The sequence below is a fragment of the Procambarus clarkii genome, chromosome 14 (genome assembly GCF_040958095.1).
Source record: "Procambarus clarkii isolate CNS0578487 chromosome 14, FALCON_Pclarkii_2.0, whole genome shotgun sequence".
NCBI classification, from domain to species: Eukaryota; Metazoa; Arthropoda; class Malacostraca; order Decapoda; family Cambaridae; genus Procambarus; species Procambarus clarkii.
In genome coordinates this window covers 6,030,470-6,045,995 of record NC_091163.1, presented here as the reverse complement: position 1 = coordinate 6,045,995, position 15,526 = coordinate 6,030,470, and the positions used below count along the sequence as shown (strand labels likewise).

The window sequence follows — 15,526 nt, the reverse complement described above, 5'->3', positions numbered from 1 at the left end:
AAATATAAATGTGCTGATTTTCAATATGTATATATATTGTGCATGTGTATATATATATGGCGGTACAGTATTTACATCTCTCTTCCTCAACTGTAACAAGGATAACATTATTTTGCTTATGAAGTTGGTTTAAAAAAAAAAAAAAGGCTCTGCAATAATTTTGGCCATACATGTGGATTTGTTTATATTGGATTTGGTTGAAAAATAGTAAATCTAAGAAAATGAGATCTTAACCAAAATTATATATTATTGTCTTTATTAACTAAAACAATCAGGATTACATTGTGTTTTATTTTCAGGAAATTTTTTTCTTCTCTTAGCAGAGATGATAATCCAGTGGAAATTTAGCAATGTACTGTACAAGGCATAGTATGCCACAGTTGTCGAGTTTTGTTATATGCATGTTTCTAATCGCAGGTACACCCTGAGGGTACACTCGAGACCTTGTGTCTGATCGCAGGTACACCCTGAGGGTACACTCGAGACCTTGTGTCTGATCGCAGGTACACCCTGAGGGTACACTCGAGACCTTGTGTCTGATTGCAGGTACACTCGAGGCCTTGTTTCTGATCGCAGGTACACCCTGAGAGTACACTCGAGGCCTTGTTTCTGATCGCAGGTACACCCTGAGGGTACACTCGAGGCCTTGTTTCTGATCCTACGGGGCATATTTAAGGGCTTGTTTCCAATTTCTGCATGTAAAATATGGCAAGTACCTAATCCTATGTGTACAAAAATACTATTAATTACATATACTATGAGCAAGATTTTACCGATGAGAATTTTATTCCTACAATAAGTTAATTCTTTCAAGACATTTTAAGTACAATTTAGTACTGTAGTACTTTTTCTTCTCAGTGTCAACTGTTGGCAAGCATAAAAAACAAAAATTGACGTGCTATTCAAATGAAACATGTCTTTGATCGATCATGGTGTCTGGGTTCCCAGCTGGTATTACCTCTCATGAATTTGAGGATACCACATTTAGGGATGCCATTTGTGCATGTTAGTCCCTTCTCTCCCCCAAAAACTTCCCTAATCAAATTTCTACTCAGTCATTCATAATGCAATCTGCAACCACTGGAAAAAATACGTGGCCAGGTATTGTGCTGCTTAACCACCACACTGTGCACCTGGTTTCGGCAAAAACTTCATAGTGCAATTGTTAATGACATTTTTGTTTTTAAAAATGTTCAGGTAAAGTTAATGTCAAAATGTTTCCAAACTCTCATTTTCATTTCAAAACACAGTGATGAAAACATTAAAAAACCTTAAAATATAGCCTAATTAAAAACAAATTGCACAACTCTCAAAGCGTCTTAAAGCGCTCTGCTCATTTGGGTGGTTAATCTTAAATGTGACCTATGTCTATGTAGCCCTCCTACCACCATAATAAATGGGAAACTGCACTGGCTCCATGCACATTTAACTTGTGGATACTAAACAGAACAACAGAACAAAGACACATTCCTTCTTGTCCAAACTGCATTGTTGTACGCCAGGTGCGCAGCACACCTGGCACTCACCCTCTACTGGATACACTCGCTGTATTGTCCTCAGCCGTGCTGCATCACTTGTATCCGACACTTGTGTTAGGTTGTTGTTATGCCTTGCTTCATCAATATCACTCCCTTTGTCTTCTTCAAACCATAAGGTCTGAATTTCAACATCAGAGAGCGATCTTTCGACACCGTATCTGACAGGATTGGGAGTTGGAGGCGTGCGTGCCAGCCATGGTTGCTCACTCGGAACCGAACTAACCCGCAACCCTGAGGCATGATGGAAATTTTTTTCAAAATGGCTGCTGCTCACTGAAGGTCTCGGGCGTCCATCTCGTACCCAGCCTACCGCGCACACGTTTTGAATCTTACGATATCCTAACATCACTCCTGAATCGGGTGGCACACCACCATGCCCCGTGTTATGTTGTGTGGCACAGTGCCTTGGTTAATACAATTTTTGGTGAATCCAAAACCTTAGACAGCGCTCATTTTTTCATTTTGCTCATATTGACATCCTGAATGGTATCTAGAAATTCCTTACCTTTGTGCCACAGTATCTTGCAAGTTTTTCATTAGTGCCTCTGATAATTACAGTACAGTACTGTATCTCAAATTCCTTGTAATTTTTCGTGTCGCTAATGTATTCGTTGCACTTCTGTAGTTTTATTGATCAAGACAACAAGGTGTATAACTGGCCAGCCGAGGTCCTAACCTACTCTGGGTCTGTGAGAGAACTGAGCCTGCTGCAAGCACGGCTGATGCTCCTCTGTCTGGCATGACGTCAGGCCTACTCGCCTGTGATTGGTTATGTCTCAACCGCCGTATAATTTGAGTATAACAAATGGTTTGTAGTGTGGTCATGTTATGCAGTCAATAGTTGGACAGTAATGCCTCAGACAAGGCATACATCTATTTACCAAGTCCCAGGATGGAAATTGGGGTTAATTTTTTGTTCCTTCCACATTATGGATGACTTAGAAACTTGTGGGAGTGAATGTCCCCATAAAACTAATGACAAATATTGTGAGGTGACCAAAATAATCCAGACTATTTTAGCCATAAGCCGAGTGCTGTGGGGAAAGGGTTAAGTAAGAAACCTTTCGTTACATTCTAGCTCCAAATTGTATGGCACAACAGTACAGTATTGTAATATGGTTAATTAATTATAAGAAATTTCTACCATCCTTTAATATTCTCCATAATATATACATTGTTAACAAAAACTACAACAGTTTGTGCAAGGAGCTTTGTTGAAAGCAGCACCACTACACATTCTGCACAACCACACAGTATTGTGCTTCTCGGGTCCTGGGCCACCAGTCCCTCCAGATTGCAACTCAATATAGCTAATTGTAAATTTACATGTGGAATGTCTTAATCTACTGTCCATGTCATTACTAATATAACAATTTAATTACAAATGTAAAGTAAAAGAAAAACTAACATACACAACATGGATAGATATATAGCACAAACATTAATCCTCATTATTAGTACAGTATTATTTCTCTACAGGCATTATACAAATTATACAGGGTACATCATCTAAACTGTACTAGCTATACTGTAAAGTTGAACATGTACCACCCAACAAATATACATCATGGAAAGTGCAGCTATACAGCAAGTTGATCCAGCCTCTAAAAGTGCTGAAAACTATGTACGTAACCACAAATTTGATCAAGATAGCAGTTATTCTTATATATTTCATAAAAGAAACATTTCGTTTCAAACAAAATAGTATCGCTGATATTCAAAATAAAATGGGCAAGATTAAGTGTCGTCTCCATGAGTCATTTAGTAATAAAATAATCTCATTAAATTATTAGAGATAAATTACAATATTTACAGGGTGAAAAAGAAAAAAAAAAGAAAAAACTGCTTTAGGGTTTCAGAATATAAATACCTGTACTGTAAACACTTCTCAGACTAGACAGGTTTTTCAGCATGTGTTATGTGGATTGATGGGCTCTATCCATTAGTAGCAAAATTGATATTTCATGAAAAATGTGATATAGAGGCAAGAGACTAACCATACTATTTCCAACTATGATTTTAGAAAAATTAACCACAACAACCTGATTACTTATCACTATCAAGTAAACTTCAGTAATTTATTACATTTTTGAAATGCAATATTTATTTTATTTTCAAAATATAACTAATTGTATTTCCATGTTAATGTGTTTTCTATATTTTAAGTTCTGAAAATGGCATATTCTAACCCCAATGCCAAACATTGTTGCTAAAATGTAAAAGTAAGATTATTATTTCTTAAAAATATAAATTCCAGAAATATTGTATAAAACCCTAACATGCTTACTATAATTGAATGTTTCAGAATTTCTTGCCTTAAACTTAAATATGAGAGTTTAGGTGGAAGGTACTTTACAGAATAGGGATGTAGTTGTCAATCTTGGCTCTGTGCTTCTGGGCAATACACTCGGCAATCCAAACAATATTCCGGCACTCTTGTTCCTTCAGTTTGAGATATGCATAGAAGACACCAAAGTGGAACTGATGCAAGAAAGCATTAACATTCAACTTTACCTCGTGCTCAAAGAACTTGTCTTCCAGGGTCTTCTCGCCGGGATTGTTGCCAGCGCCCTCAAACAGTGCACGGTACTCCTGAGGTCAAACGTGTACATCTTCGTTACAAACTCAATATTATTACTGTAAATTACACACTAGTAAAAAATTTGTTTTAGAACAAAAACTAGAAATATTTTAATATGTTATTCCTTGCATTCAAACTGGATAAACAAACAGGTTAATATAGAGCAAAAAATTACCACATTAAAAGATGGACATTTGACCATTTTGTGTCTTTGATGACTTATACGAAGTGGCGCTTGGTGATTTCTCTGGCACATTATCAGTTTGGGGTCAGTAAAAGCTAATGAGATTATAATTAAGCTCCATAAAAAAAACTAACATTAGTGCAAACATTAATGTCTAGTGCACCCAAAGAGGCTGCTAAATACTAACAAAATGTGTGCTCTGAGGTTGCAATCTTGAGTCCACTGATCAGTCTATGGACTGATGTCTTAATTCAGTTAGTAAAAAAGTTTAAAGTCCCTTTAGATCTCTATGGGTTTAATATCGTAATTGGCAAACTAAAGTGACGTTAAAATTCATTCTGATGAAGATGAGAAAACACCGCCGTCTGGAACCACGTGGAACCATTTACACTCATCAGTCTCTCCTACACTGCTATAGTATCAATGTGTGCCATGAAAAACAAAAACAAATGCTGAATTTAAAGCTCTGAAAGATGATGTTGATTATCAAGATGGAACCATAACATGCTTCACATTGGTAACAAATTAGTATATGATAAGATAAATGATAAAATTACAGTAGTTTAATTCAGTTGCAAGACCATTATTGTAACCCTTCAACTGTAAACTGAAAATTTCAGAGCTGCAGAAAATGTCAGGTTATTTCTAGTTGTTGATTTGTTATGTATATGGCAGATGGAAAAATTAAGCATTTAGATTATAAAACTTTTGTATAAAAGAATTTTATAAATTTTATTACTATTTAATTACATATTTTTACTATTTTTAGTTACAGAAACCCATAAGTCTGCTAAAAAAAAAAAGAGGAAAAAATGTATAATGCTAATATAAAGTTCAAGATGTTATAGGTAGAAACACACAATACAACTGAATTAAAACATCAGTCCATGGAACCATCAATGGACCCAAGTTTGAAACACCAAGTACTGTACACCCGTTACCAGCCCTTATTTTTAGGTGTACTCGTATTCCCTCAAAGACAACGACCTAGTGATAAAAACATTATGAAAAATTTGAGACTTTTACATTATTACAGAATGTTGAAGTGATGAAAATTTTACTTGGTAAATCATTTTATATTTAATTCATACATTACTGTAATTATTACTATCAATTGCTGCACCTATTTCCTTTATTTACCGGACTTTTCCTATTGATCTGAGTTGTCCCTCTGTCCCATTTTACACTCTGAATTTGGCACATGCTTGTGGCTGTAGAAAACCAAGGACTAGCTCTTTATGTGCCGCCTGTTAGCCTAGTTGTACCCATTCTGTTTTATTTTAACTTTACCAATGTAAATATTGATCTGAATTATTTATTAGATACAGTAATGGGAAAGGCAAGTTTATTACAGAAAAAAACTGTAGTTGTCAAAGTATTTACTTACCGTATAAAACTCTGCTACTTGTTTCACATTCTCTGCATCATCAGCTCGAGCCAAAGCAGCAAGTCCATCAGGGTAGAGCTTGCCGCACTGAGGGTACAGTTTCTTTCGATCCTCGTTTGTTAACTCTGTCCCAAAGCTGTTCAGTGTGATTATAAATGCTCGACGGTCGGCTTCAAACTGAAATTTATTCGAAATATGGGAAATGTTGTTACAGACAGTTCAACATCACTAGTACAGATCAAGTGAACTTAGAAAACGGAGTTGGGAAAAAGTGATGAAGGGCCACACATTACCTACTGTCTCTGCAACAGGAGCCTAATGAAGTCGGATGGGAAAGAAACCTTCCAGTCACTGTTACAAGTAATGTGTAACCACAGGACCACACAAATGACAAGTGTGTGTGAGAGAACAATACAATGCTATTCAACCTTTCCATAGCAATAAAAATACATGGACAGTGTAATTGTTTTTTTTATTGTGCGAGATATGCAACTGAAATTAGAATATGTCCATATTTAAATAAAACATTTAGCTAAATTAGAAAGACTTCCAAAGCATACAACAAAATATGTTCCCAAAATGCTTAACTTATGGAGACTAGATTTACAGAAGCTTCTTAAACTGGATGATAAAATAAATTTTATGAATACTGTATGGTTACCTTCAGAGAACCTTCGAAGGTTACGAGAACCTTCAGGCAAAAGCTGTGTATGCCAAAACTGGTGTTGGTTTCAAGTCAAAATTTAATAACGTGTACAAATATGGGCCACCACAAGCATAGCAGTTATCCTGAGACAATTTCTGTAATCTCCAACACATTCAGGAAATAGAAAGAACCCCCCCCCCATCCTTTCCCTGAAACCAGAACTAGAAACAAAGATCCATGAGCAAAATGTGCAGAAAAAACACCAGAAGGGGCAAAGAACCCCATAGAATTTGACAGGCATGAATCTTAACACTTTCGCTCACCCCGCGCGCCACCCGTCGACAGGGCGATATGGGCCCCAGCGTGTCACGGAAGCGCGCGTTAATTCCGAAAAGTGTATACTCTCTTCAACTTTGTCACCTCAATTCTCCTTCTACGAGAATAAATTTGGTATCATTGTGTTCGCAATAAAATTCTCTACAGCACTAAATGCATATAAACTCCAAAAGCCCGGCTAATTACCCGCAGCAAACAGAGAAAGTGCGAACGAGTTACCCGGGAGCGCGCAAACGGGATAAAATGTTTTCACTATTTTCACTCTGGTCACCTCAATTTTTGTCCTAGGTCTTTCATTTTGGTCTCAATGGGTTCGTAATAAAATTCTCTAGAGGAACATTAGCATATAAAAAAAACCACCTGGTCACGCTCCAACCGCCGACGAGTTGAAGACGGGCCACGCGTTAGCCGTGAGTGAGCGCTCAGAGGCCTTCCTACTACACTCCCAATTCCCACCCTTTTCAAGCCTTTCTTTCGCAATTTTCTTCCTGGAAGGGCCTTGTTCATGATTACTATCCATCGTGGAGTAAGCGTAGATAGTTTCTAAAGCCGCAGTAAGAAATATAGCCACGGAAAATAGCCGAAATGTTCACACGTTTGAGATGCGAGGGGAGACGACATTGGTCACAACAGTGGAGCAAAGACAATGGGCCCACGGCGTGTGCCAAGCCGCCTGAGGGCCACGAGGCTCAACAAAGGAAATGGGAAGACATCGGCGCACATTTTAAAACCAGTCCCCAAAAAATCGGATACAAACCTGATTTTTGGCGAATTTTTAAAGTGGATGACGCAATGCTGCGTCATCCCCGGCATTACCGCCAGTAAACGGATGACGCAATGCTGCGTCATCCCCGAGCGAAAGTGTTAAGCCATCACCAAAAATATGGAAGAGTCAAACGTCACTACTACAAAGGCAGAGGACTACTCTAGCTCCACATGTGCAGAGATTGGCAGCAGATCACAAAAGCAGTAAGAGGCACAAAAGCAGTAAGAGGACGGCCCACCTGCATCAACAAATGAACAGTGGACACTGCAACCTGAGGGTCAATTATGGAAAATGAATGGCTATGCAGAGAACAAATAAGGAAAAAACATAAGGGAAATCGGCTACTCAAACAGTTGCAGACACACATGCCGAGCACAAGGAAGCTTCTTGAATGAATAAACGCTATAAACCATGTAATATAATATATTATATAACAATGTAAACCCCCCAATGTGGAGCTATGTAAAATTTAAACAAACCTATGAAGCAGTCTTATTCCCAAAATGATGTGTGTTAGTGGCTTTACAAGAATGTAAAAACATCAATGCTATGTACTTAAGTAAATCCAATGTACCTTCTTGTATATATATAAATAAATAAATACAAAAATTCAAGGCAAGACAATATAAATTAAAAACTATTAATCACAACCAACACCACCTTAGCAATTACCTGGGCCAACAGAGATCTGCACTGCATAAAATGTTGGTATTTTTTTTACTTGTGTATACAGCATCATCTCTCTTTAATACTGTACTGTATTCAGTATTGGGTCTGACTGCCATCACAACATAATGCTGATGAATGCCAGAAAGAAAGTTGACCATTGTTTCCACCAAAACAAGACTAGATATGATTTTTTCTGAAGAATTTTGAATAAAGATTATCATTTCACAATTTTTTATAGTTTATTTTTTATTGTTTTGATTCACTGAGAGAAAGCTACAGTACTGTACATGTAGAGCCAATTATTAAAAGTTTGTTCCCAGACTACACTATATCCTTTTTTTTTTCCATCGAGATGTTAACCTACATTACTAAGACGAGAGTAACGTTTATTAATAAATATAAACAACAGACTTACGGCAAGAATCTCGCACATGACCTCCGCAGTGATGCCACCCAGTGATTTGCAGTAACTATAGAAGGATTCCAGGTATGCCTTGTATAGCGTGTTGCGGATGATCTCAATGTTCAGCTCGTCCAAATCTTGCTCACTCACACACTCGCCAAAGAAATCGGCTGCAATATAAATGCAATTACATAAACAAATGGGACCTCAAAATACATGAATATTTGATGTACAAAAGTTTATATATAAATGAATAAGTGTCTATGCAGAAGCTACCAAAGCCACAAGGTACACCAACTGTACAGTATGTATAGTAGTATTGTTTACAAATATAATTTGTAAAAGAATATGGTTCAACTAAAATCTTAAACTCATGGTCCATTTATAAGAACCCCTGTGACCATGATACTGAAAAAAATACTAATTAGGATCAAAGCATATTACAGAAATTGCATACAGTATACAGTATTTGTAAAGTTGAAATCACCCGCACACTTTCACACACAGTTTCTCCGAACTTAAATTTAAACAGGATATCAAAATACAGTACAGTATGTTATGTCTTTAGTATAATCCTGTGCAATTCTTCTGTTAGCCTTAGAGGACACTACAGTACTCTAAAACCAGATGACCTGAAAATGTCCCCGTGGTGTAGTGGTTAAGATGCTCGCCTGGCATTTCGCGAGCACTTTGTCCTGGGTTCATATCCTGACTGGGGAAGATTTACTGGGCGTAAAGCCTTAACTGTAGCCTCTGTTTAACTCAACAGTAAAATGGGTACTTGCTTGTTAAACGATTTTTCGCAGGGTCGTATTCCAGGGAACATAGGATTAAGGACTTGTCCGAAATGCTATGCGTACTAGCGTGTGTAGAATGTAAGAACTCTTGTATATTTAAATAAAAAAAATAATTAAACAGCTGATAACCTCACACCATCTACACCAAGCCTGGCCATGTAAGGATAAACCTAGGGGACAACCACCTCCCTATTTCATTCACACAACAACATAAGACTATAAATGAAACTTCAGAAGGCCTAGAGGCCCATCCGAGGCAGCTCCTACTTATATCCACCCAGACTCACATACATGTTTAACCTACACTTGAAATAGTTGCTTAAAGCTTTTTCTGCTTTGGTTTTATTTTAGGATATTAAGGGTAAATACAGTGCAATCAAATCAAGCAAGGCCAGACTATGTTAAATAACTAGATACTTTGGATCTTTGCTTTGTTGGCAGATTTAATTTCCAAAGGTATATATACATATTATACTATATATATGGATTAGCAAAGATAACCTTGCAATAATAAATTTTTAAATATTATATTTGGTATGAATTCAAGTTACAGCATTCAAACAAATCTCCAACTAATATGTAAAGGTTACTCATAAAAGTATAACTTAAGAATACCAACCCAAAGGAGTATCAACCAAGACAGCATTGTAGAGCTCAGAGCTAGTTGAGGCAACATTGATGGCCTCAATCTGTTCAAATGTACCGAGGGGATGGCACTTTGGCATCAACTCTGATATTGGCCGCTGGTGGAGAGCCCCAGTGATGAGTAGCACAATATTGTCAATCATATATCTGGAGGGAATAAGGAAATTTAAACACCCAGTAGTAAAAATCACTTTATGCAACTTTGGTACCTGGTTTCCTCAATGATTGCCTTAAACACACCCTCAAGTGTTGCTCTGACGCACCTACCATACATAACCCGACCCTTCCCCTCATACTACAGGAAACCCAGACCCCTCCCATCTCATGCCACACAAGATCCGGGCGCCTTCACATGCCACGAAACGCCAGCCCACTTTGCTATGCATAACCCAGCTACATTTTACATTTCCTGGCTCTGATATTTTGCCTGTCTTGTTGAAGGAGGATATGAACACATAGTATTCTATATGGGGAGAGAACTAATGATACGAATAGTATCAATGTGTGGAATAGTTTATTTTAAAGGTTCTCATTATTCACTATAATTTTTCCATCAGCTGCTACATTTGTTTTATTGTGCTCTATAAAAGATCGTCTGACATTATTCCTAGATCTTTGACTTGATCTTTCCACACTATAGAAATAGCACACGTCTATTATGCACATGACCATCACTATATTCATTATGAAAGCCATCTGGAGGCAATACAGAGGTAACATACTTACCCATAAGTAATGTAGTCAAGGAAAGTTGCTAGGGGTTCTACAGCATGATTACGCATGTGTTGAAATTCTACCACTAGCTTGTCCCGCAACTTATCATCAATGACGGACACTTGTAATGGTGAAGCCTCGTTGGCCAAGAAGTTTCCATAGTCCGTGCTCTGTAGGTGCAGCTTTAAATCTGAGGGAATGATTATAAATTACTACACATACATTTTTTTGTAAGTATTTTATTCAGCAAGTCATAACACAAGTTAAATATTATTCCTAATAATTAAATTATTTCTTACCATCTAAGGTTTCACACTGCACTAGATTTAAGTAGTCAGTCTGCTTCAAGATGCCATTTTTGAAGCCTCGAACAAGACCCTCAAGGTAGCCGTTGTCGATGTTAAAAATACTGTCGAGCATCCTGCCTGTGGAAATAATATTGTTCTATATGTGATGTATGAATTTTCACACTGCAAGAACATGGCATCTTTAAACCTAAGGCAATGCTACAACAACATTATTCAACAAGGGTATTTAAAGATAAATCACTGGAGGCAGGTTCCCCCTATTTACTACTAGATGAACAGATGAACCAGGTGCCAGGAAATGTCCCCAAATGTGTGCCCCCCCCCCCCTCACCAGAAACAAATTTGGCTCTAATCATTTGCGAGTCAAACCATGGAAATGCAGCTTTCATGAAGTTATGACTGGTAGTGTATTTCCAGTAGGGTAAAGTTGGCAACATTCAACCACCTAAATTAAGTTACCCTATATTGTCCTTCATATCAGAATAAAAGATAAAATTACCTTTAATAATAATACTGTATTATAATAATAATAATAAATAATAATAACTCATTATGTGGGGGGGGGGAGATATGTCCGTGGTCAGGTTTTTAAAATGAAGCTCATACAATATTTGTTTGTATTTTGCGACACATGAAACTCCAAAGTCTATTAACGAATCTGCGTGAAATAGTCATTGTTCCGAAATGAATATTGCGGGTTATGAGCTCGACAAGCGATAAAAACTGCCATTTTTATACTACATATATCTTCGGTTTTACTTATATTATTTTTATGGTAGAGGCTTTACACTTAGATCCCATTTCTGTCTTTCTTCTGACATAAATAAATTTCATTTCATAAGTTATAAAGATGTTTTCAACAACATTCTTTGGGCATTTGTCTATTCCAAAATGGTTAACCATTTTGAAGATAACACATGGGTTCCTCTGGTGTGTTGACCATATGTTCACATCCCATCAAGAATTACACTTGAAGGCTAATAAAAAATATCCACACTATCAACAGTGTAAAACGACCTTTAAGCAAAAATTATGCCACAAAATTTTACTTTCATTCAATCTTACATGACTTACAATAATCACTCTTAGAATATTATTTGATCTTACAGCTCTTGTGATTATTTATTATTTAAAAGGTTTACCCAATACTTATAAAGATAATATATACCAAGTTCCCCCAAATTTTAGTTGGCACGTGAGAAAATTTTGCATCAAAGATTTGGTGATTTTGGCATGTGCACTTAAAAAGGTCGCCCACCCCTATTCTAGGCCCCTATTCTAGACGGACTTGTAGCCAATCAGCCTCATTAGTAAAAAAATAGACAATGTAACACATTTAACACCATACTTTTCCTTAATAGACACTGTGTAGTTGACCAACATAGAAATTCGGCCAACTAACAATATGACCTAATTTCCGTAAATAAACACATTGCTACAATCTTCAGCGATACAAATGATCTCCCTGCGGTTATCATTCTTTTCCGCCACACTGAAACATGATACAAATCATTATAAGCTACCTGTATGAAGGGAAAAGTTGTGGAAGGAGCCTCGCCTCTGACAATGTTGTGGTGTGAGTGTTGAGATCGATCAGCTGTGTCATATGACAGGCCAGGCGGTGTATGCTGTCTCCTGATTGGTCAAGCTCGCTTCCTCCTGCCAATCACCGTCTAGTTCTCAAACGTGGTGGATCGTGCTTTTAAGAATTTGATGATTACATATGATTTTATTTAACTAGTATTTCTTATGCTAATTTTAGTCGACAGTATATATATTTTTTGATTATATAAAAATAGTTTTAAGTTCAAATATCCTCTTCAAAATAAGTAAAAGTTATAATGTAAGTTACAGGATGTGAGGTGTCCCGTCTTCTCAGTACTGTACAGTACTATAATAATAATTATATTAGTAATATTAATAATAATAATAATAATAATAATAATAATAATAATAATAATAATAATATTTTATTCACACGAAGGAACAATGGATTGGTGAGATCACATAAGAATGGTATTTGAACACTCAGCCAAAGCCACTAACATACATAGCGTTTCGGACAGGTCCGTAATCTAACATATAAAGCAAGATGAAAAGGTAGAACAAACTTCACAGATCTCCAGTATCACCTATTGATACTGGTAAGTATCAGCTACTGATACTGGTAATGGCTCCAAAGGCCCACCTTTTGGGTGGCTTAATCTTCATTAATCAATCAATCGGTAGGACAAACCCTTCATGTAAACTGCACCTGCTGTCAGGAAGAACAAGATGAACAGGCACATTGTAGCGAGGTTTTTATATCAACAAATAACTCCAATGTAAGTTGAGAGAGGTGATTACACTGGTAAAGATATATGTCTTATGTACTAATGTTGGGGGGAAGTGGGTAGTGCAATACTGTATACAGTTTGAAGCACGAGGGAGGAAACTAATGAGGCTGAAATTTTTAAGTAATTTTTGGTTTTACTTTCGTATAGGACATCTTTCCTGAGGTTATCTTGAGATGATTTCGGGGCTTAGTGTCTCCCGCGGCCCGGTTCTTGACCAGGCATCCTTTTTGTTACACACTCCCTCCCCCTCCCCAGGAAGCAGCCCGTAGCAGCTGTCTAACTCCCAGGTACCTATTTACTAAGGTGAACAGGGGCATCAGGGTGAAAGAAACTCTTGCCGATTTGCTTCTGCCTCCGCCGGGGATCGAACCCGGAACCTTAGGACTACGAATCCCAAGTGCTGTCCACTCAGCCGTCGGGCCCCTGTATATACTATACCTACATACTATAGCTATATACTATAGCTGTTATATGCCTAGGCACAGGTTGGACAATTTTTTAATTCATCTGGGAGTGAGTTCCAAAGACTGGGACCTTTTATTTGCACGGAGGGTTTGCACAGATTTAGTTTGACTCTGGGGATATCAAAGATATATTTATTTCTGGTGCGATGCTCATGGGTTCTATTACACTTATCAAGGAAAAGTTTCAGATCAAGTTTAGCATTTAGGAACAATGTTTTGTACATATAAATAGCACATGAGAATGTGTGGAGTGAGTGTATGTTTGGCATGTTAATAGACTTAACAGAGGGGCTGTGTGTTGTCTGAAGACAGTTTGCCATAGTTCTTATATCAGAGTTTTGCCAAAGGATGATCAGCTTGAGGTAATTTGCAGTGGTTGAACCCCGTGCAGGTACCGTATGTACGATAGGGATAGGGGGATTGAATGTCAGCCCAGTAAGAAGCAACAATGTCACTCTACCAGTTAGTACAAGTGACTGGTGCCTACCTATCAGTGACTATGGGAGATTGAGCTCTAGCTCCTCATGCCCTGCCTTTTATCCATTTATCCCTGGCACATAAATTACCTTTCATATATAATATAATATATATATATAATGTGTGTAAATCACGAAAAATAAACACGTGATTAAAAATGGGACAGTGTCAGACCACGGAGGAAAATTGAAACAGGAATTTTTCCTTAATTAAGTACTTTCGTATATTAATACATCTTCACAAGGAGTGAACTCCTTCACTCCTTCAGAAGATGTATTAATATACGAAAGTACTTAAGGAAATTCCTGTTTTCAATTTTCTTCCGTGGTCTGACCCTGTCATTTTATATATATATATATATATATATATATATATATATATATATATATATATATATATATATATATATATATATATATAATTATATATATATATATATATATATATATATATTAGAGGAAGAGAAGTGGTAAATGGTAATTTTAATAGGACAAAATAAACTCATATACTGTACTCATACCCAGTTTAATTATAGCCACAAGTAATGTAGTTATACAGTAAGATGCATCACACAATAATTACTACACTTCCATCATCACAGGTCACCAAAGGTCAATACACATAGCACATGTTATCATAGACTATTATAGCCACATAAGGACATGTAGTAATTATCACAAGGTACACTATATTCACCACTCTTCAGAATCAGTAGAGGTCACAATAGTTACACTGGACCTCTGTAGTCACTATAAATCAAATCACCATAGTTTGCTACAGATCACACCACAGTCATCACAGCTCATTAAAATAACACCGGGCCACCAGAGATAGTTTTCTTCAAGGAGTGCCGAACCAACCGGGCTGTGGTGGGTATGTGGGCCTGCGGGCCGCTCCAAGCAACAGCCTGGTGGACCAAACTCACAGGTGAAGCCTGGCCTAGGGCCAGGCTTGGGAAGTATAAGAACTCCCAGGACCCCCATCAAGCGCTAATGCTATGCGTACTAGTGGCTGTATAAGAATGTAACAACTCTTGTATATATCTCAAAAAAAAAAAAAAAAAAAAAAAACAGTATCAAGCAGGTACAGCAACAAGCACATTGTATATCCCAGTTAACATTGCATTCATCATTGTCACATTCTTCATTAGTCATCAAGGGGGCCACTTTTTGATTACCTGAGGTGGAAATTGTTACCAGAAGTCACAATAGGTTACTACAAGTCACTACAATCACCACAGTTCTTATTAAGGTCACTACAATATAATGTAGTGAC

General features: G+C 37.2%; 1 protein-coding gene across 1 annotated transcript; it reads right to left on the bottom strand.

The window, feature by feature from the left end:
- Nucleotides 1–2,675: 2,675 nt before the first annotated feature.
- LOC123772371 (V-type proton ATPase subunit VhaAC39-1) lies at nt 2,676–12,655 on the bottom strand. The gene is made up of 7 exons (XM_045765455.2): nt 12,498–12,655; nt 10,966–11,091; nt 10,679–10,856; nt 9,927–10,099; nt 8,523–8,680; nt 5,691–5,867; nt 2,676–4,130 (listed from the first exon to the last, which is right to left on the bottom strand). Exons 2-7 carry the CDS (start codon nt 11,084–11,086, stop codon nt 3,891–3,893), a joined length of 1,047 nt encoding a protein of 348 aa, XP_045621411.1. The 5' UTR covers nt 11,087–11,091; nt 12,498–12,655; the 3' UTR covers nt 2,676–3,890.
- Between the last annotated feature and the right edge of the window lie 2,871 nt (nt 12,656–15,526).